This window comes from Liolophura sinensis, chromosome 13 (assembly GCF_032854445.1).
Source record: "Liolophura sinensis isolate JHLJ2023 chromosome 13, CUHK_Ljap_v2, whole genome shotgun sequence".
Classification (NCBI taxonomy): Eukaryota; Metazoa; Mollusca; class Polyplacophora; order Chitonida; family Chitonidae; genus Liolophura; species Liolophura sinensis.
In genome coordinates this window covers 28,236,528-28,260,513 of record NC_088307.1, presented here as the reverse complement: position 1 = coordinate 28,260,513, position 23,986 = coordinate 28,236,528, and the positions used below count along the sequence as shown (strand labels likewise).

General features: G+C 42.4%; 1 protein-coding gene across 1 annotated transcript; it reads left to right on the top strand.

Moving 5' to 3' along the window:
* Positions 1 to 4,247: 4,247 nt before the first annotated feature.
* LOC135481036 (uncharacterized) lies at positions 4,248 to 17,997 on the top strand. Its single transcript, XM_064760966.1, has 4 exons — positions 4,248 to 4,263; positions 8,943 to 9,071; positions 9,825 to 10,035; positions 17,849 to 17,997. The coding sequence occupies exons 2-4, from the start codon at positions 8,964 to 8,966 to the stop codon at positions 17,995 to 17,997; spliced, it is 468 nt and encodes a 155-aa protein (XP_064617036.1). The 5' UTR covers positions 4,248 to 4,263; positions 8,943 to 8,963.
* Positions 17,998 to 23,986: the final 5,989 nt, after the last annotated feature.

Sequence of the window (23,986 nt, the reverse complement as noted above, 5' to 3'; positions counted from 1 at the left end):
TGTATGTTATTGGATACGTCTTGAACTACCTGTTTTCAATGGCAGTGCATATAATACTGTGCGTAGGGCATGCATGCTATTGATGTCATACGACAATCCTACTAAATAGATAACGTGTTTTAACGTGTTTGTGAATCATGTTTCTATTGAACTTCCTCCTACCATGACTACGAGGTCTACGTTTATTGTATTTGAATAAATTTGTTATGATGGAGTCATATGGTTGGCTAGACGTTACATTGCCGATACCTGTAACGTTATCATTCAACCCACATGGGAAGACTGAACCCATCTCTAGCATCCAGAAAAGCTCACGGTCACGGATTTTACGTTCAAATTTGACATCTGTCTTATTTGCTGATGGATAAATCGATTCTATTATCTGAATGCTGAAATGGTCCCAGTCATGGTCGGAGGCAGATGCTTGCCTATGAGCAATTGTTTCTTGCGCACGGACTTACAGTGCCCGTTCACCTGTAGATGTAGTTTTTTCGCGTCTCGTGGGTTATCATTTCTACCTTTCACTCAAACAATATTTATAATATTCAACCTTTACTGTGCAATATTCTATTTATTATTTGTATCCTGACATTTCTCTACATGTGTATAAATGCGTATCAGTTTATCTGTTGCATCCGTGAAAAAAATAAGCCATCTTCGTTGTATTTCTGATTTTATTCATACGAGCTGGAATTTCGTTCACGTCCGCGCTCAGAACACATCTTTACAGTTTTAGACTCTGACTGTAAATACATTCTACAAAGTTGCTTAATTCTAATGCAATATAAGTATTTAAGTAAATAAAGCACATGAAGAATTTCTACCTCTTTTTTGGCAAACTATAAATTACGCGGACGTGCACGGCCTTATGATGCGGTCCACGAAGGGTCGAGGTCTCCAGCAGTGTAATAGCAAAATGTAATAACAAAAGTGATATCTAACTAGTGAAGATATCATTTTTATCAGCGAAGGAAAGACTGGGATTTCACTGATGTATAAATAATAAACATTGCTCTTTAACAGCTTCTTATTTATGTATTCATTTGAGAGGGGTTTTGCGCCATACTCAATAATATACCGCTAAGGATGGGAGGAAACCGGACAGAACCCAAGGGAAACAGACGACCTTTCGTAGGTTGACGTTTCCATTTACTGGAAGACGGACTCGATTTAGCAACTACAGGTACTGCCTATAGATACCTATAGACAACTGATAAACCCGTTCTCCCGAATTCAACCGAATGCTATTTATTCGAAGTTCAAGCATAGCTGAACAACGAGACATTCCATGAAGGTAGGCAAACTTTGTATTTAATGGAACGGTTTTAGTAAATTTTTGTCATGCCTTTTTTTTATAAGGGTAAAGTGGTAACACTTCTTGATCTAACAATACACTGACCTCTGCATGGGGATTTTGCATTTCTGCAATTCAGTGAAGTTATAGTATATCGGTGTGATTGGAGCTTAACTCGTTTCTTAAACAAAGAACTTATGTGCTATTATATAGTTCCTTCAGAGTGCCTGTCACCATGTAGTAAGTCGTTTTGCCCTGTTTAACTCCTCTAAATTAACTTAACAGCCAGGATTCTTACAGACAGATAGTTTCTTTGTTCACAGGCACAACAACGTATTTTCTCTAAAGGCCATCAATTACATTTTGCATCATGGGGTCGTTCAAAACTTGCATGGATGAGGGAAAAGCGTTAGTATTATGTGGTGGGTTGTATAAACAACCGTTGTCTTAACGAACACTTGCAGAATCTTCAGTATAGACCAGCCAGGGGTGGATTTGCAGCACTATGCGCGTCTGGTTCCGTCAAGCAACAAAAGCATGCCCGATATTGTCTTTACAACCATCTTATGATGTATACGGGCGACTGGATTCTGCTGCAGACTTTCTTCCAGCTTCTTATTAGCTTTTTGTTGATCTTCCAGGTAATTTCAGTTGTTTGCCAATCCTGTGAACACACTTCACCAGGATGCATCATCATATCATTTACACAGCGCCAAGGACTGATTCAGTTTGATAAAAAAGCGTGGTGTTAATAGGAAGCTGATACAATTCTAGACCAGTGACGTCTAATAAATTACAATTAACATTACTCCGTTGGTTTCTTTTTTTTTTTTTAAATTAACTCTGCTTAAGCCATAGTTCTAGGGGCCATGACTTACACATTTACATGAACAGTTGGAATAAAACCCTAACTCAGGTAAGGGACCGTATTTCCCAGGTTACGTGTGACAATTTGCCAGCTATCACTGTGGTCTGTTCTGGTTTTACTCTCCATGCTGTACGTCTTTAATTATATCATTAACAGTATTATAAGACTTACAGCCTAGAGAGTAAAACCAGAGCAGACCACAGTGATAGCTGGCAAATGGTCACACAAAACAGGTCAAATATGGCTTCTTATTAACTACAAGGATTTCCAGTCTTCCAGCAAATTTCTATCGATACAGATATCTTCGCACTTAATGACAGCATATAAGCAAAATACGGACAATGTAGGGAAATGTGCCCTGCAGTATTAGACGTCATATTAGACAGAATAACTACAATCCTTACCATCACTCGATAGGTTCTCAATCTCAGAGAGAGTAAATACACACCGTCCCATCACTCGATAGGTTCTGAATCTCAGACAAAATAAATACACATCTTACCATCTCTCGATAGGTTCTCAATCTCAGACAAAATAACTACAATCCTGACCAACACTCGACATGTTCTCAATCTCAGACAGAATAAATACAAACGTTACCATCACTCGATAGATTTTCAATCTCAGACAGAATAGATACAAACGTTACCATCACTCGACATGTTCTCAATCTCTGACAGAATAAATACACACCTTACCATCACTCGATGGGTTCTCAGTCTCACACAGAATAAATAAACATCTCCCCATCGCTCGACATGTTCTCAAACTCAGACAGAATAAATACACACCTCACCATCACTCGACAGGTTCTCAATCTCAGACCGAATAAATACACACCTCAATATCACTCGACAGGTTCTCAATCTCAGACAGAATAGATACAAACGTTACCATCACTCGACCGGTTCTCAACCTCAGACAGAATAGATACAAACGTTACCATCACTCGACAGGTTCTCAATCTCAGACAGAATAGATACAAACGTTACCATCACTCGACATGTTCTCAATCTCTGACAGAATAAATACACACCTTACCATCACTCGATGGGTTCTCAGTCTCACACAGAATAAATAAACATCTCCCCATCGCTCGACATGTTCTCAAACTCAGACAGAATAAATACACACCTCACCATCACTTGACAGGTTCTCAATCTCAGACCGAATAAATACACACCTCAATATCACTCGACAGGTTCTCAATCTCAGACAGAATAGATACAAACGTTACCATCACTCGACCGGTTCTCAACCTCAGACAGAATAGATACAAACGTTACCATCACTCGACAGGTTCTCAATCTCAGACAGAATAGATACAAACGTTACCATCACTCGACAGGTTCTCATCCTCAGACAGAATAGATACAAACGTTACCATCACTCGACAGGTTCTCATCCTCAGACAGAATAGATACAAACGTTACCATCACTCGACCGGTTCTCAACCTCAGACAGAATGAAGGTGAGCTTCGATCTCAAATCTCTGCAGACCATTTAGTTTCTTAACACATGGTTTCCGTAAAATAAAAACATACATAAAATCATCGTGTTGGTTCAATTATTGTAAATACAACATGGAATGCACTTAAAGTGCTACAAACTGCTCCGATCAAAGGCATCTGATCTGCAGATCTTTAAAATAATAGTATAGACTGGGTTGCACTATACGACACCAAACCAACCAGTTCTGTTTCCTTGCTGCAGCCCCGTTCTCTGAGCGCCAAGATTGAAACCTGCTAAACTACAGCCTAAAGTACGAGCCTTGTGCAGTAATTTTTCTGTATACTGATATCTTGTCACTCATTGGATGCTCACAACATTCTTGCGGGCAATTCATGCTAGCACGTAACAAACATGGCAATTACGTCGCTGTGTTAGCTACGTGCTCTTAACGTTAAGAGTGCTTCCTGCAAGTGGGCACAGACTATAGGGTACGTGTACAAAGAAGGGAAAATGAGCCTGACCCTATAAGCTCAAGCATATAAAAATATACTACAATATTTAAAGACCGGATTCGTAACAGTCACACACTGAAGGCCTTCCCATGTGCTGAGTAAAGAGCAGGGGCCGATTTCACAAAGCCATTTTTGACGTAAGTCCTATTTTTCGGCTTTAGAAATGAAAATTTTGTCCACCTTATTCTTACTCGCAGCACCAAAAACTATGCATTATATTTCGACTGAAGTCAGCAAGGGCTTGGTATAATCAACCATTGCTGTTAGCCAGGTGGTATTCTCTGAGGGTGTCGCGATATATATTTATTTCCTTACAAGTTTATTTATTTGATTGGTATATTATATACGCCGTAGGCGTATTCAAGAATGTTTCACAACGACAAGCGTTATGGTGGGAGGAAACCGGACCAAGTCTGGTGGTAACCCACAACCATCCGCCAGGCCGCGGACGATGGGTCAGCCAGCTTGAGCTTACAAACGCCACATTGGTGTGGGGTTCCTGGGACATTCTCTCTCGGTACCCACTGGGCCACTGTTGCCACGGTAAAAGTATTCAACTTCACCTATTTACATGTATATGTATGCAAGCAATAGTTTTTATTAATGTTCTGTCCGGTTTCCTCCGTACCACAATGCTGGCTACCGTCGCTTAAGTGAAATGTTCTTGAGTACGGCGTAAAACATGAGTTAAATAAACAAGTAAATGATAATGCCTCAGTGTGCCAAAAAATCCCGGATAGTTTTACTGCGTATTGGCTCTGTATACCCTTGCATGACTGGTTTTAATCACTACGCTTTGATGTATATACATGTGTACCCATACATGACTTGTTTTAATCGCTACGCCTTAATGTATATACATGTGTACCTGTACATTACTGGTTTTAATCACTGTCCCTTAATGTATATGCATGTGTACCAGTACATGACTGGTTTTAATCACTGCACATTAATGTATATACATGTGTACCCGTACATGACTGGTTTTAATCACTACGCTTTGATGTATATACATGTGTACCCGTATATGACTGGTTTTAATCGCTACGCCTTAATGTATATACATGTGTACCTGTACATTACTGGTTTTAATCACTGTCCCTTAATGTATATGCATGTGTACCAGTACATGACTGGTTTTAATCACTGCACCTTAATGAATATACATGTGTACCCGTACATGACTGGTTTTAACCACTGCGCCTTAATGTATATACATGTGTACTTGTACAGGACTGGTTTTAATCACTGCGCCTTAATGTATATACATGTGTACCTGTACAGGACTGCTTTTAATCACTACGTCTTAATGTATGTACGTGTGTTCTTGTCGGTTTTAACCACGCCTGCTGTTCAGTAGCTATTTTCACTAGAGAGACCCAGAGAGATACGGACACCGGTTGACAACATATAGAAATGCATGCGTTTGTACACAAAATGTTTGCAAGTTTTTTTTTTTGTGGATCTTCCATGTTTTTCTGCCTCGTTTATATCACCAAATATGAACTCTACAATTCAGTTCCTTAGTAAACTTTAACTTCCGTAAACCAAACAATCAGTCAACGAATGAGTAATTCTTGTGAGCGAAATATATACAGGGTTATTACTGGATGGTTCCTTGGCGTACAAGAGCGCGAGTTTGAAACCAGTTGCTGAGGAATCAGAAGATTAGTCATGTGCGACGTTGTTTCCTCCAACGATGAAGTTGACCACCGGCATGTAGGTAAAACGAAGTTCACCGAATAAAGCAACAATCAGTTGCAGTTGAGTTATTCAGTGTGGTTTAACGCCATACTGGAGAATTTGTAATGTAATCGACGGCGATCAGTTTTATTGGTGAAGGACCCGACATTTACCGACTTACTGATGACCTTCACCACATATGACGTACGGTTACATATAGTATAAACAGATGTGTATACGACTAAACACTGAGAATTTTAAGTTACAAATTAATTTACTTTGTTTGCCTGTGTAACGGGAGCAGCTTTCCAGTGTTTATCCTAGCAGTACCTACTGGGTATTTCCCTTTAGCCAGTTTGTTAGAGCTCTGGACTTCGGCTGCTGAGACCCGAGTTCGAACTCTGGTGTGACCCATGTGGTTAAATCCTTCAACCAGGCGGTCAGTGTATGGTGCGAGGGCGGACAGATCACCATGAATTCCCAGCATCAGACATAAAAGTACACTCGATTGAACTAACACTTTTGGAGAAACACCGACTTTCCCACCACCCTGGACTGCTCACTAAATGTCAGCGCCTTGGACTGCCAGTCATAATCGTACATTTCACTAATCTACAGGTTAACAATGTCAGTGTGGGTGTCAATTTTGGAAAGTTCACGCGTGCATTACGCCGCTCGTTGCACTCTACTGGTATCAATGGGCTTTTACCCTACTCAGTAAACTAGATGAAAACAAACTATATATGAACTGGTCAGTTTAAACAAAGCCTTCTCCTGAATTGCTTCTTTTTGGGAGAGACACTGATTTGGGTGAGTGTTCACAGGCTTTCTCTTCCTAAAGATTCATTCCGCATGCTATACAGCTTCGAGTGTTTTGCGCGCATGCGTACTCTAGATTCTTTAAACGGACCAAGTTGTTCGGAAATGTATTAGCTAATACTGGTATTACTTCATATTTTATATTGAAATTTTGAGCAAATTCCGTAGACAATGCAATTCTACTAAGTCAAAATATAACAGCGGCAGTTTTAGTTCATATCTAATATTTAATATACTGCTATAACGCTGGCCGCCGTCGAATAAGTGAAATATTCTTGAGCACGGCATAAAACACCAATCAATTAAATAAATAATTATAATGTTCACACATTTTTTTGGCTAAGCACAAAATTGAAAACTTGGGTTAAAGTTAAATCTGGTATTAAGTCTTAAACCAGTTTTGAACAACCGGGCTCAGATGGTTAATTTAACATGTAGTGTTGAAGAAATACTAATTAGCAATAGAAAACATTTATTTATTGATTTATTTTAAATGTGTTTTACGCCGTGCAAAAGAATATTTCACTGATACAACGTCAACAAAAATTATGGCGTGAGGAAACAAAGAAGAGCCCGATGGGAAGCTTGTCACCCTACCAGGGACTGCAGACATGTTGCTGCAAACATCTTGAGAGAACCTGTATTTCAAAAATACATCGAACTCCAGGAAAACTTTGAACCGACGAAAGCTGTATTCACAAAACAAGGTGTACAACATCGCCATTTTTGATAGATTTTTATTGCTCACGAGATCTACACAGAGAAAATGTAAACCGTTCCAAAAAAATCTCTTAATTTCGACAGAAATTCTGTTGTACTGTATTTCTGTTACAATGAAATAATATTATCTGTCTTATATGTCTTATCTGTTTATTTGCTCGGTTTTTTAACGCCGTATTCCAGAATAATTCACATATACGACGACGACTGGCATTACGAGCATTATCAATAAGCTGACTTAGCAACACGATAGATTCAACCATCACTCAGACATTCTGGCATCGCTCAGACAATCGGGCATCATTCACACATTCTGGCCTCACTCAGACATTTAAGCATCACTCGGACATTCTCGCATCGCTCAGACAATCAGGCATGATTCAGACACTGGTGCAAGACTCAGATATCCCGATACCACTCAGACATTGTGGCATCGCTCAGACATTGTGGCATCACTCGGACATTCAACCATCACTCGGACATTCTGGCATCGCTCGGACATTCAACCATCACTCAGACAGTCAGGCGTCACTCGGACATTCAACCATCACTCGGACATTCTGGCATCACTCGGACATTCAACCATCACTCAGACAGTCAGGCGTCACTCGGACATTCAACCATCACTCGGACATTCTGGCATCACTCGGACATTCAACCATCACTCAGACATTCAACCATCACTCGGACATTCTGGCATCACTCGGACATTCTGGCATCGCTCGGACATTCAACCATCACTCAGACAGTCAGGCGTCACTCGGACATTCAACCATCACTCAGACATTCAACCATCACTCGGACATTCTGGCATCGCTCAGACATTCAACCATCACTCAGACAGTCAGGCGTCACTCGGACATTCAACCATCACTCGGACATTCTGGCATCACTCGGACATTCAACCATCACTCAGACATTCAACCATCACTCGGACATTCTGGCATCACTCGGACATTCAACCATCACTCAGACAGTCAGGCATCACTCGGACATTCAACCATCACTCGGACATTCTGGCATCGCTCAGACATTGTGGCATCACTCGGACATTCTGGCATCGCTCAGACATTGTGGCATCACTCGGACATTCAACCATCACTCGGACATTCTGGCATCGCTCAGACATTGTGGCATCACTCGGACATTCAACCATCACTCGGACATTCTGGCATCACTCGGACATTCAACCATCACTCGGACATTCTGGCATCGCTCAGACATTCAACCATCACTCAGACAGTCAGGCGTCACTCAGATATTCAGGCATCACTCAGATATTCTGACGTCATTCACACATTCAAGCATCATTCACACATTCTTTTATTTTTTTGTTTGTTTTTTTTGTTTTTGTTCTTTCTTTCGGCGGGGGGGAGTTCTTTTTTTTTTTCTTTTCTTTTTTTTTCTTTTTGTTCACTCGTTTCACTTGATTATACATACATTTGTTTGGATTTTAAGTGGAATTAAACCATTAGGCCTGAATAAGGACATTTACTCATGTAGCATTACTTGCGTAGCTTGGGTCTTTACATGGAGAAACCAGTCTGACATTTACGTTTTTTTGAAAAGTAAAGTGTTGTTATCTTTCTGCCAGGAGTCACACGATAAGAGCAGGATGACGCTGGTTTTCTTGACGGCAGTCCTGACGGTTCTTCTCACGTCTCCAGCAGCGCTGGGCTTTAGGATGGTAGACCTTTTCAGGTCATCTCGACAATCGGTCAAGGTATAACAATAGAGTCTGTTTTATTATACGACTTCTTGATGAAGAACAATCTTAAGACAAAAAAAAACTAACATCGGACGTGAAATGTAGGCCTGTATTATGACGCTGTTAAATATAAGTTGCCCGATGTGTTTGATTATACGAGCCTCGGATGGGTTGCAAGACTGAATAATATGCCGCAGAGCCTAAATCAATATATAGATAGGAGACTCCGTGGCTGAGATGTTTAGCACGCTAACGCGACACAATTACCCAGGAGTTTCTTACCAGTGCGGTCGCTCTGAGTTCAAGTCAGATCATGCTTGTGTCCTCTTCCATCGTATGAGGGAAGGTCTTCCAGCAACATGCGGATGGTCGAGTGTTGCTTCCATGATACTGGCCGCTCTTGTGCAAGTGAAATATCCTTGCGCACGTCGTAAAACACCAATCAAACAAATAAATAAAGTCACATCCGATCGGACACATCGTTGATGGATTTACTGAAATGCTTCCTGACGTCCAAACATATCAGGTTTCAGGATTCGCAGGGTCGGTCTTCGCTAAGAACTTGAGGAAAACGCGTCCATTTTTGTTCCTGTTACATGTTTCAGATCTACCGCGTTATTAGTAAAACGCGTTCATTGGCTTGGTACATACCTGCGCATGGTAACGCGATATTCCGACTGTGTCATGGCGAATCTGACATATATTACATCATTATCTGAATCACAACAATTGCTCACAAATCAATAAATCAATCCGCTTTTTTTTCAGTCACCTGCAGGTGCTCTCGTCGGTGTGATTATGCAAGAATTGGACGCTGACAACGATAGTACGGTGTCGTTGTCTGAACTGGGACATTATGTTGACACGAAGTTGGGGAGAATTGGGCCAAATGAGCGCACTACTGCTGAGGCCAAAGGCTACATACTGACGCTAGGAAGCCTGGTGGATGTCGACAATAATGGGGCGGCTGACAAAAGTGGTAAGGTTTAATATAGCTTTCTTTATTTATCAGTATCAATCCGGTCTGAATGGAAGCCATCGACCATAGGTCTGGACCATTTGACCACACTTGTGTATTAATTACCATGCATTGTTGTAATTTATTTAAGAATGCTATGTACGTAATAGACTATATTAGATTTTTTGATTTTACGCTAATTTGTAAAGATTAGTGTTATTATCCTTTACTATCCGGAAACATGTCCATATATAATGCATTCGTAATGCAGTCGTAATACAAATATGCAGGACGTTAAGAAGGCTGATTTGTTTTTTCATTGTATCAATTCTCCACATCAGAAAAATCTTAATTTTATACCTTTGTGTATTGGTTTTACAGCCTTTTCTTTTACAAATTTGTGATCCTGTTACCATCACTACAAGGTGCGGAAGTCACCCAAAGGCATATGCTAGAGAACACAGAATCCGTAATGGATGTGTTCAATTTAAAGGATTAGGGTCTAGATTTTTAGCATATGGTCTTACTTTGAAAAACTGTAATCCATCTAAACAATATATTACCGGAAGACCTTCTGAGAAATCTATCAAAAACAGACATGCCGTTTTGGGATGTGAATGTCGACTGCTTCAATGAACAAGACAAGGTGTTGCACCAAGGTAAATGCTCTGACGTTTTACTGTTGTTCATATACACACCGTTAAAGAAGAAAATCCTAGCTAAAGAAGAAGAGATCCTAGCAGTTAATACGTAATTTAGCAACCATTACATAGAAAAGGTTAGTTCTAGAAATAGTTAGCTAAATATGCTTTTATCAACTTAATTTGGCCATTCCCCTACATTCACTAACAAATAAAGCATTTGGTTACTGCTACCAAGAAAAGATTCCATGCCATCAAGCCCTCTGCTACTGGCCTCGACTATATTACCGACTATTTACGACCATCCCGCGTGATCCCGAGCCAGCTGTGGTTGCCCATCGCGGATATTCCCAACTATTTACGACCATCCCGCGTGTTCCCGACCCAGTTACCGTTGTCCATCTCGGTTATTCCGCGATCAAAAGTTCCACGATTGAACACGAGAGTTCAAGACTGTTTTAAGACAGAAATCACGTTGTCACCATCACATTGTCTGCTTGGACAACATAGAATTTGAAGGCATCTCAGAGTATGGAGTGCAAGGTTGTCTGCAGTGCTGCTGAAAGTGTTACAAATACCACTGCGGAGAAGCACCGGAGGGATATAGAGGAAGCACGGCTACGTACATGCGCGCAGGATGTTCTGGGTGAGACCTTAGCTTTCAGAAGACAATGATGACAGACCTATAGGTCACGACATAACACGACTTAATGAGGACAAGCAGAGGCCAATGTCGATATTTACGACCGAATCAAGATAGCTGCACGATTAGATTACGACAAAACCAAGACAATACCACGGCTACAAAGTCGTTGCCGAGTTTCACTACAGTTGTGCATACGTTCAAACTGTCGTGCGAGGTTGCCGACGAGTAGACTCCTGAGTCAAGCTGACTTCAGACGTGAAGTGGTCGGGAAGATAGTCGTAACCTAAAAGCAGAACTATACAACACTACAGGGCGTCTGTGATCATGTAAATACTTCTCCCCGGGGTCAGTCAATGTTGGGTGTCTGTGGTCATGTAAATACTTCTCCCCGGGGTCAGTCACTGTTGGGTGTCTAAGATCATGTGAATACTTCTCCCTGGGGTCAGTCACTGTTGGGAGTCTGTGATCAAGAGAATACTTCTCCCTGGGGTCAGTCACTGTTGGGTGTCTGTCATCATGTGAATACTTTTCCCCTGGGTCAGTCACTGTTGGGTGTCTGCGATCAGGTAAATACTTCTCCCCTGGGTCAGAAACTGCTGGGTGTCTGTGATCAGGTGAATACTTCTCCCCGGGGCCAGTCACTGTTGGGTGTCTGTCACCATGTGAATATTTCACCCCGGGGTCTATCACAGTTGGGTATCTGTGATCATGTAGATAATTCTCCCAGGGTCAGTCAATGTTGGGTTTCCGTGGTCATGTAAATACTTTTCCCCTGGGTCAGTCACTGTTGGGTGTATGTTATCATGTAAATACTTTTCCCCTGGGTCAGTCACTGTTAAGTGTCTGTTATCATGTAAATACTTTTCCCCTGGATCAGTCACTGTTGGGTGTCTGTGAACATGTGGGTACAGTATCATGTAAATACTTTTCCCCGGGGTCAGTCACTGTTGGGTGTATGTTGTCATGTAAATACTTTTCCATACGGTCAGTAACTGTTGGGTGTCTATTATCATGTAAATAATTTTCCACGGGGTCAGTCAATGTTGGGTGTCTGTTATCATGTGAATACTTCTCCCTGGGGTCAGTCACTGTTGGGCGCCTGTGATCAGGTGAATACTTCTCCCCTGGGTCAGTCACTGTTGGGTGTCTGTGGTCATGTAAATATTTCTCCCCGCGGTCAGTCACTGTTGGGTGTCAAAGATCATGTGAATACTTCTCCCTGGGGTCAGTCACTGTTGGGTGTCTGTGATCGTGTGAATACTTCTCTCCTGGGGTAGGACATTCTTAGGTGTCTGCGATCATGTGGATACTTTTCCCCGGGGTCAGTCACTGTTGGGTGTCTGTGGTCATGGGAATTCTTTCCCTAAAGTCAGTCATGGTTGGGCGTCTGTGATCATCTGAATACTTCTCCCCTGGATCAGTCACTGTTGGGTGTTTGTGAATTCTTTCCCCTGGATCAGTCACTGTTGGGTGTCTGTGGTCATGTGAATACATCTTCCCTGGGTCAGTAACTGTTGGGTGTCTATAATCAGGTAAATACTTCTCCCCGGGGTCAATCGCTGTTGGGTGACTGCGATGATGTAGATACTTTTTCCCAGGGTCAGTCAATGTTGGGTGTCTGTGATCATGTAAATACTTTTCCCCGGGGTCAGTCACTGTTGGGTGTCTGTGGTCATGTAAATACTCCTCCCCTGTGTCAGTCACTGTTGGGTGTCTGTGATCAGGTGAATACTTCTCCCTAAGGTCAGTCACTGTTGGGTGTTTGTGATCATGTGAATACTTCTCCCTAAGGTCAGTCACTGTTGGGTGTCTGTGATCAGGTGAATACTTCTCCCCTGGGTCAGTCACTGTTGGGTGTCTGTAATCATGTGGATAATTTTCCCCGGGGTCAGTCACTGTTGGGTGTCTGTTATCATGTGGATACTTCTCCCAGGGATCAGTCACTGTTGGGTGTCTGTGGTCATGAGAATTCTTTCCCTAAAGTCAGTCATGGTTGGGCGTCCGTGATCATGTGAATACTTCTCCCCTGAATCAGTCAGATCAGTTGGGTGTATGTGATCAGGTGAATACTTCTCCCCTGGGTCAGTCAGTGTTGGGTGTCTGTGATCATGTGGATACTTCTCCCCGGGATCAGTCACTGTTGGGTGTCTGTGGTCATGTAAATACTTCTCCCCTGGGTCAGCCATTGTTGGGTATCTATAATCAGGTGAATACTTCTCCCTGGGGTCAGTCGCTGTTCGGTGTCGGCGATGATGTAAATACTTTTCCCCACGGTCAGTCACTGTTGGGTGTCTGTAATCATGTGGATACTTTTCCCCTGGGTCAGTCACTGTTGGGTGTCTGTGATCTGGTGAGTACTTCTCCCCGGGGTCAGTCACTGTTGGGTGTCTGTGATCATGTGGATACATCTCCCCCGGGTCAGTCATTGTTGGGTGTCTGTGATCGTGTGAATACTTCTCTCCTGGGGTCAGTCACTGTTGGGTGTCTGTAATCATGTGGACACTTTTCCCCGGGGTCAGTCACTGTTGGGTGTCTGTGGTCATGGGAATTCGTTCCCTAAAGTCAGTCATGGTTGGGCGTCTGTGATCATCTGAATACTTCTCCCCTGGATCAGTCAGATCAGTTGGGTTTATATGATCAGGTGAATACTTCTCCCCTGGGTCAGTCACTGTTGGGTGTCTGTAAAAAACTTTTTCCCTGGGTCAGTCACTGTTGAGTGTCTGTGGTGATTTAAATATTTTTCCCCTGGGTCAGTCACTGTTGGATGTCTGTGAATACTTCTCCCCTGGATCAGTCACTGTTGGGTGTCTGTGGTCATGTGAATACTTTTCCCCTGGGTCAGTCAATGTTGGATGTCTGTAAATAATTCTCCCCTGTATCAGTCATTGTTAGGTGTCTGTAATCAGGTGAATACTTCTCCCCTGGGTCAGTCGCTGATGGGCTTCTATGATCATCTGAATACTTCTCCCCTGGATCACTCACTGTTGGGTGTCTGTGGTCATGTGAATACATCTCCCCTGGGTCAGTCACTATAGGGTGTCTATAATCAGGTGAATACTTTTCCCCGGTGTCAGTCGCTGTTGGGTGACTGCGATGAGGTAAATATTTTTTGCCGGGGTCAGTCACCGTTGGGTGTTTGTGATCATGTGAATACTTTTTAACTGCGTCAGTCAATGTTGGGTGTCTGAGATCAAGTGAAAACTTCCCCCTGGGGTCAGTCACTGTTGGGCGTCCGTGGTCATGTAAATACTTCTCCCAGGGGTCAGTCACTGTTGGGTGCCCGTGGACAGGTAAATACTTCTCCCTGGGGCCAGTCACTGTTGGTTGTCTGTGATCATGCGAATACTTTTCCCCTGGGTCAGTCACTGTTGGGTGTCTGTGAACATGTGGGTACTTCTCCAATGGGTCAGTCACTATTGGGTGTCTGTTATCATGTAAATACTTTTCCCCTGGGTTAGTCACTGTTGGATGTCTGTAGTCATGTAAATACTTCTCCCCGGGGTCAGTCACTGTTGGGTATCTGTTATTATGTAAATGCGAATCCCGGTTGTCAGTCACTGTTGGGTGTCTGTTATCATGTGGGTACTTCTCGAATGGGTCAATCACTGTTGGGTGTCTGTGATCATATGAATACTTTTCCCCTGGGTCAGTCACTGTTGGATGTCTGTCATCATGTGAATACTTTTCCCCGGGGTCAGTCACTTTTGGGTGTCTGTGATCAGGTGAATACTTCTCCCCGGGGTCAGTCACTGTTGGATGTCTGTGATCATGTGAATACTTCTCCCCTGGGTCAGTCACTGTTGGGTGTCTGTAATCAGGTGAATACTTCTCCCCGCGGTCAGTCACTGTTCGGTGTCTGTGGTCATGTAAATATTTCTCTCCTGGGTCAGTCACTGTTGGGTGTCTAAGATCATGTGAATACTTCTCCCTGGGGTCAGTCACTGTTGGGTGTCTGTGATCAGGGGAATACTTCTCCCCAGAGTCAGTCACTGTTGGGTGTCTGTGATCATGTGGATACATCTCCCCGGGGTCAGTCACTGTTGGGTGTCTGTGATAAGGTGAATACTTCTCTCCTGGAATCAGTCACTGTTGGGTGACTGTGAATACTTTTCCCCGGGTTCAGTCACTGTTGGGTGTCTGTGATCATGTGAATACTTTTCCGCTGGGTCAGTCATCGTTGGGTGTCTGTGATCATGTAAATACTTCTCTCCGGGGTCAGTCACTGTTGGGTGTCTGTGATTATGTGGATACTTTTCCCTTAAGTCAGTCACTGCTTGGTGTCTGTGATTAGGTGAATACTTCTCCCCTGGGTGAGTCATTGTTGGGTATCTGTGATCATGTGAATACTTCTCCACGGGGTCAGTCACTGTTGGGTTTCTGTGATCATGTCAATACTTCTCCCCGCGGTCAGATACTGTAGGGTGTCTGTGGTCATGTAAATACTTTTCCCTGTGGCAGGCACTTTTGGGTGTCTGTGATCAGGTGAATACTCCTTCCCTGGGTCAGTCACGGTTGGGTGTCTGTGATCAGGTGAATAATCCTCCCCGGGGTCAGTCACTGTTGGGTGTCTGTTATCAAGTAAATAATTTTCCCCGGGATCAGTCACTGTTGGGTGTCTGTGATCATGTGGAAACATCTCCCCGGGGTCAGTCACGGTTGGGTGTCTGTGATAAGGTGAATACATCTCCCCTGGGTCAGTCACCGTTGGGTGTCTGTTATTATGTGAATACTTCTCCCCAGGGTCAGTCACTGTTGGGTGTCTGTTATCATGTAAATATTTTCCAATGAGTTAGTCACTGTTGGGTGTCTGTTATCATGTGAATACTTCTCCCTGGGGTCAATCACTGTTGGGTGTTTGTTATCATATGGGTAGTTTTCCAATGGGTAAGTCACTATTGGGTGTCTGTTATCATGTAAATAGTTTTCCCCTGGGTCAGTCACTGCTGGATGTCTGTAGTCTAGTAAATACTTCACAGACGTCCGTCACTGTTGGGAGTCCGTGGTCATGTGAATACTTCTCCCCTGGATCAGTCACTGTTGGGTGTCCGTGGTCAGGTGAATACTTCTCCCTGGGGTCAGTAACTGTTGGTTGTCTGTGATCATGCGAATACTTTTCCCCGGTGTCAGTCACTGTTGGGTGTCTGTGGTCATGTGAATACTTCTCCCCTGGGCTGGGTCACTTTTGGGTGTCTGTCATCATGTGAATACTTTTTCCCGGGGTCAGTCACTTTTGGGTGTCTGTGATCAGGTGAATACTTCTCCCCGGGGTCAGTCAGTGTTGGATGTCTGTGATCATGTGAATACTTCTCCCCGGGGTCAGTCACTGTTGGGTGTTCGTGGTCAGGTGAATACTTCTCACTGGGGTCAGTAACTGTTGGTTGTCTGTGATCATGCGAATACTTTTCCCCCGGGTCAGTCACTGTTGGGTGTCTGTGATCATGTGAATACCTCTCCCCTGGGCTGGGTCACTGTTGGGAGTCCGTGGTCATGTGAATACTTCTCCCCTGGGTCAGTCACTGTTGGGTGTCTGTGATCATGTGAATACTTTTTCCCTGGGTCAGTCGCTGTTGGGCGTCTGTGGTCATGTGAACACTTTTCCCGGTGTCAGTCACTGTTGGGTGTCTGTGATTATGTGAATACTTCTCTCCGAGTCCAGTCACTATAGGATGTCTGTTGTCATGGGAATTCTTTCCCCTGGGTCAGTAACTGTTGGGCGTCTGGGGTCAGGTGAATTCTTCTCTCCGGGGTTGGCATATATGATCATGTGAATTTTCCTTGAAGGTTTTAGTCACTGTTGGGCGTCTGTAACTGTTGGGCATGTGTGGTCATCTGAATTCTTCTCCCCGGTGTCAGTAACTGTTGGGCGTCTGTGGTCATTTGAATAGCTTCCTCCAGGTAAGTCACTGTTAGGCGTCTCTATCAAGTAAATACTTCTCCCCGGTTTCAGTCACTATTGGGCGCTTGTGTTTATGTGCATTCTTCTCCCTGGGCTCAGTCACCTTTAGGCGCTTGTGTTTATGTGCATTCTTCTCCCTGGGCTCAGTCACCTTTAGGCGCTTGTGTTTATGTGCATTCTTCTCCCTGGGCTCAGTCACCTTTAGGCGCTTGTGTTTATGTGCATTCTTCTCCCTGGGCTCAGTCACCTTTAGGCGCTTGTGTTTATGTGCATTCTTCTCCCTAGGCTCAGTCAGTTTTATGCACTTGTGTTTATGTGAATACTTCTACCTGGGGTAAGTCACTGCTGGGCACCTGTGGCCAGGTGAATACTTCTCCCCGTGGTGAGTTACCGTTGGGCAGCTGTTCAAAGTGACATAGTCAAAAAGTGTTCCTGAAGACATGTTCAATGCAGAGAGCTGCATTGCTGACACTCTGTGACGTTTGACACATTTACTGCTTGTTGAAGGTGAGCTTACTGAGGACTTACGGAAAATTGCCTAAAGCATCAGGTGCAGCGCAACGTTCAAAATGTTATGTCCGATAATAGGACGTAAACTAAGTCTCTGATGATAAGTCCAAATAACGTAACCAGAAACTGTATTGTCTTCAGAGTTAGAACGAGCCACATCTCTGTTAGTGAGTCTCGCAGGGGATATACAAGTGGGAAGAGTACTGGACATGCTGCTTGACATTAACGGACATCGTGTGGATATGACTGTAAGTTTTGTGATCATATCTTACAATATCAAACTTTTTTAGTATTAGTCATGTGGAAAGGTCTGGCAGCAACATGGATTTCCACGGTGCTTACGGTTGCCCGGTTTCCTCCGACTATAATCCTGGGTATCTTTATTCTTTGAGTATCTTAGATATAATGTTTTGAGGAAATGAGGCTTTAATTTTTCTTCAACTCATACCGGCTACCTCTCCAGCCGTTTGTGGGAAGGTCTTCCAGCAACTTGAACAGGGTCGCGGGATTTCCCCTAGGCTCGGTCCAGTTTTCTTCCACTACAATGTGGCCGCCATCGTGCAAGTGAAATATCACTGAGTGCGGCGTAAAACACCAGTCAAATAAATAATATTTTCTTTCTGGTGAAAATGGGCAGTGGATAATGGTTGGGGATTTACCATGGTAAATATACACAAAGTAGTCTGAGATCATTTCAGCACGCTTGGCGAGATCGCAATGAAGATGACCAGGCAAAATTACAACTCTTTCTTATAGCTTACAGGGGCGCGCACATTCCTCGTATGCAGTACCTATGTTATGCAGTAAATTTGTCAACTTCAATTCCCAGAATATATATCCCCTAACTTTCGCGTAATACCAAGCCATACGACCATATGCAGCTTGTATCTTTCTTTACAACATATAAAATACTCAACTTTTCAAGACCAAAATTGTGTCAGCTGTTATTGCCGATCGAGAAAGAGTTTGTCACTTTGATAGCCTCCCTGGAGTGGGTAGTAACACGCATCAAAAGCTTTTCGTTCTGTCCAAGTCAGACAAAATTCTGATATATTTTAACTATGTTTACATGCAAAATAACATAGATATCACGATTTGCGCAAGTGTAAGATATATTTATTTATTTGATTCGTGTTTTACGCCGTACTCAAGAATGTTTCACTTATGCGACCTTCGCGAGCAATATGGTGTTGGTGGGGAGAAAGCCACGACCATTAACAAATTGCTAGCAGGCTATATAAGCTATATGCTACCCTCCTAACAGAATGACAATGTAATCATAAGGGGAAGTAATTCTGCTTTGTTTTGTTTCCTACCCTAGTAATCTTAGTGTATGACATTGTCTAGTAGTCATCAGTTTGTCCCTCCTGTCCTTGCAGGTGGAAGACATTGCAGCTGCTTTGCAGACCATTCTGGACACTGACAATGACGGACTTCTCAACTCTGACGAAATCGATGCCTTCCGGAGCCTGAAAGTGATGTCTTGGTATGTTTTTGACCAACTCATCCAAAACTTTGATGAAGACGGCGATGGAAATCTCAGCCCAGAAGGTATATAGCTCACGGCACTTACGCAGAACTGAGATTCCCTGTTTCAGACATGACATTTATTAGCTGTTCCAGCTTTCTGAGAACACTGATGTTAATGTTAAGCTCTCAAATTCTCCCCAGAGGCTACAATGCTTACCAGGAATCTGCCTGTTTAGTATGTGGTAGGTATGTAAAAGTTAGGCCAAGAAATACAAAAAAAAACCAATGTAGGTCACGTGACTGGCCGCTTTGTTAGATTACAAAATCACACACCAGAATTTGCTCAGATTTGAAATGTAGAGGATATTGTTATTATTTTGCAGGGTGTTATTGTTAAATTGATTGTTAGGTGAATGGACTAATCAGAGTTATCTGGGTCATATGGCTTGGTGGCCACGTTGGAGTATGTTGTAGAAATAAAAACATCTTCTCCAGAACCACAGATCAGAATCTCTTGAAATGTAGGATATTAACGTTGTCCGGACGTTTCTAAATATTTCGCCTCACTGACAGATGATATTAGATACGAACTGATGTTAAGATCATAGAAATCTGAGTAAGAATGTCACCCTATCTTCTTCGTGTGTCACCAGAAAACCTAGGAACATAGAAATCTGAGTAAGAATATTTCACGATCTTCTTCCTGTGTCACCAGAAAACCTAGGAACATAGAAATCTGAGTAAGGATATTTCACGATCTTGTTCGTGTGTCACCAGAAAACCTAAGAACATAGAAATCTAAGTAAGAATATTTCACGATCTTCTTCCTGTGTCACCAGAAAACCTAAGAACATAGAAATCTAAGTAAGAATATTTCACGATCTTCTTCCTGTGTCACCAGAGAACCTACGAACATAGAAATCTAAGTAAGAATATTTCACGATCTTCTTCCTGTGTCACCAGAAAACCTAGGAACATAGAAATCTGAGTAAGAATATTTCACGATCTTTTTCGTGTGTCACCAGAAAACCTAAGAACATAGAAATCTGAGTAAGAATATCTCACGATCTTCTTCGTGTGTCACCAGAAAACCTAAGAACATAGAAATCTGAGTAAGAATATCTCACGATCTTCTTCCTGTGTCACCAGAAAACCTAGGAACATAGAAATCTGAGTAAGAATATCTCACGATCTTGTTCGTGTGTCACCAGAAAACCTAAGAACATTGAAATCCGAAAAAGATATCAATTGGTCATCTATATGTTTCACCACAAATCGGCTGATGCTAGGGTCGTGCAAATCTGAGAAGAAATATCACTCGATCTTCCTGTGTCACCAGAAAACCACTGATGCTAGGATCAAAGAAATCTGAGTAAGATATCACTCGATCATCTTCGTGTGCCACCAGTAATCGACTGATGCTAGAATCATAGAAATCTGAGTATAAAAATTACTCTTCATGTGTCACCGGAAAACGACTGATGCTAAGATCATAGAGATCTGAGTATAAAAATTACCCGTCATGTGTCACCGGAAAACGACTGATGCTAAGGTCATAGAGATCTGAGTATACAAATTACCCGTCATGTGTCACCGGAAAACGACTGATGCTAAGATCATAGAGATCTGAGTATAAAAATGACCCGTCATGTGTCACCGGAAAACGACTGATGCTAAGGTCATAGAAATCTGAGTATAAAAATTACCCGTCATGTGTCACCGGAAAACGACTGATGCTAAGATCATAGAGATCTGAGTAGGAATGTCACTCGACCGTTTTCATATATCACCACAAAAGGAATAATGCTAGGATGATTGAAATCTGAGTAAGAATATCACTCTATCTTCTTCATGTATCACCGGAAAACGACTGACGCTGGGATCATAAAACTTTGAGTAAGAATATGATTATCTTCTTCATGTGTCCCCAGACAACCACTGATGCTTGGATCATAGTAGTTTGGGTAAGAATATCACTCGACGATCTTCAAATGTCACCAGAAAACCACTGAGGAGAGGGTTCATAGAAATCTGATTACGATTGTCCCTCGATCATCTTCATGTATCACCAAAAAACGAATAGCCCGACAGAAAACGCGATACTGATAGAATTCTAAGTGGGATTATCACATGAACGATGGTCTTCACTGTTGTAGAAGCAGAACTCTGCCTGGTGTTCTTTGTAAGTTCAGTAGGTTAAGGATATATATATATATATATAATTAAAAATTACTACACGGGAAAAACTTATAAATTAATTTTTCTTGTCTTCCAGAACTCGAGAGTTTTATCGTCACCTTGGCAGCGGAACACCCCTGGATATTTCGGCGGGTGTATGTGTACTGCCAGGTGTACCAGTTGGCGGGAGAGGACCCGGCGGCCGTATGGGCAGGCCAACTTCACTAATTACCCAGATGTTAATGGCCGACACTTAATGCCGTGACATTCCGCTGAATGACCGAAAGTTAGCGAGAAATTCTACGTGAGAAATGCGATCCTCTTCCAGTTTTTCACCATAACATATAGAGCGAAAGATTTATATCTTAGGCTACGTGCAACTTAGTTCTTATTTTTTTACAGCATGTTTTCAAACTTCTTTGGATTGCTTTAACACTTGCTCATATAATTTATACTCACCACAGCGAACATTGGAAAACTGAGACTTGAAAATATTCAATAAAGACTGAATATTACCTGACAATATACTTGTTTGACAATACTTTGTATTTTGCAACGTATGTTGATAGCAAGGGCTTGTCTCGAACCTTCGAACTCTGTGATCATTTATTTTCCATTATATGTTAGGTAAGCTATGCAAAGTTTATGCAAAAGGATTCCGGTATGATGATAACACGCATACACGCAAGTACACGCATGTACAAGCACGTACACACACCGACACGCACCCTCTCGCACACAAGCACTCACACTCTCACACTCCAGCACAACCTCAGATTTGTACCACTGGTATGTATTCAGTGCGGGTGATCAGAAATAAAGGCGCCATTTACATATTAGTCTCGACTTCGCACAACTCCTTATCGTTACAAACAAGGATGAATAAGCACTCTACAACAGATTTTGATCTATTTATTTATTTATTTGATTGGTGCTTTACGCCTTACTCAAGAATATTTCATTTATATGACCGCAGCCAGGATTATGGTGGGAGGACACCGGGTAGAGCCCAGTACAAACCCACGACCATGCGCAGGTTGCTTGCAGACCTTCTCGCGTACGACCGGAGAGGAAGCCAGGATGAGCCGGAGTTGAACTCACAGCGACCGCATTGGTGAGAGGCTCGTGGGTCTTTACGCTGCACTAGCGCGCTAACCAACTGAACCACGGAGGCCCCCAACAGATTTTGAATTTCCCTTCTCATACAAAAATATCAAACAAAACGTGCAGTTACAGTCAATGCTTGATTCTAGCAAGATATATATATAGTGTATATGCAATGGAAAATCGGTTGCTTCTATGCTGTCATTGTGAATTCATTTATATTATAATGGTGAGTTCATTGTGAATTCACTTATACTACAATGGTGAGTTCATTGTGAATACACTTATCCTACAATGGTGAGTTCATTGGGAATTCACTTATACTACAATGGTGAGTTCATTTGGAATTCACTTATACTACAATGGTAAGTTCATTGGGAATTGACATTACAATCGTTAGTTCATTGTAAATAAATATTTAACTATTTACTTGACTGGTTTCTTTACGTCGTACTCAAGAATGTTTTACTTATACGACGGCGGCCAGCATTATGTTGGGAGGAAATCGGGCAGAGCCCAGGGTGAACCTACGACAATCCTTAGGCTGCTGCCAGATCTTCCCAAGTACGGCCGGAGAGGAAGCCAGCATGAGCTGGACATGAACTCACAGCGACCGTATCGGTGAGAGATTCCTTGGTCATCACGGAATTTACTTATACTACAATGGTGAGTTCATTGTGAATTCACATATACTACATTGGTGAGTTCATTGACATTTGGGAGTTCACCTATACTACAATGGTGAGTTCATTGTGAGTTGACATATACTGCAATGGTGAGTTCACATCTACTGCAATGGTGAGTTCACATCTACTGCCGTTGTGAGTTTACCTTTACTCCATTGAGGAGTTCACCTATACTACAATGGTGATTTCACCTATACTTCTCTTGTGAGACAACCTATACAGCCACTGTGCATCGATACAGCAATTTTGAGGTAAACTATACTGTAATAGTGAGTAAAGCTATGCTGAAATGGTGGGTTAAGCTATACAGCAGTGTTAAGGTAAGCTATACCGTAATAGTGAGTTAAGCTCTGTTGAAATAATGAGTTGAGCTATATTGTAATGGTGAGTTAACCTGCACAGCAATGTTCGGTTAAGCTATACTGTAATAGTGAGTTAAGCTATACAGAAATGGGGAGTTAAGCTATACTGTAATGGTGAGTTTGCCTATACAGCAATGTTGAGGTAAGTCATACTGCAATAGTGAGTTAAGCTACACTGAAATGATGAGTTTACATATACTGCAATGGTGAGTCCACTTATACTACAATGATGAGCTGACCTATGCTTTACTGGTGAGTTCCTATAGCTATGCTGAAAGGGTGAGTTAAGCTATACAGGAATGTTAAGGTAAGCTATAGCATAATAGTGGGTTCATCTATACTGCAATGGTGAGTTACGCTGTACTATAATGGCGAATTCATCTACACTGCAATGGTGAGTTAAGTATACTGCAATTGTGGGTCTACCTATAAAGCAGTGCTGAATTAAGCTATGGTTGTGGGTTGTCGGTTTATATTAT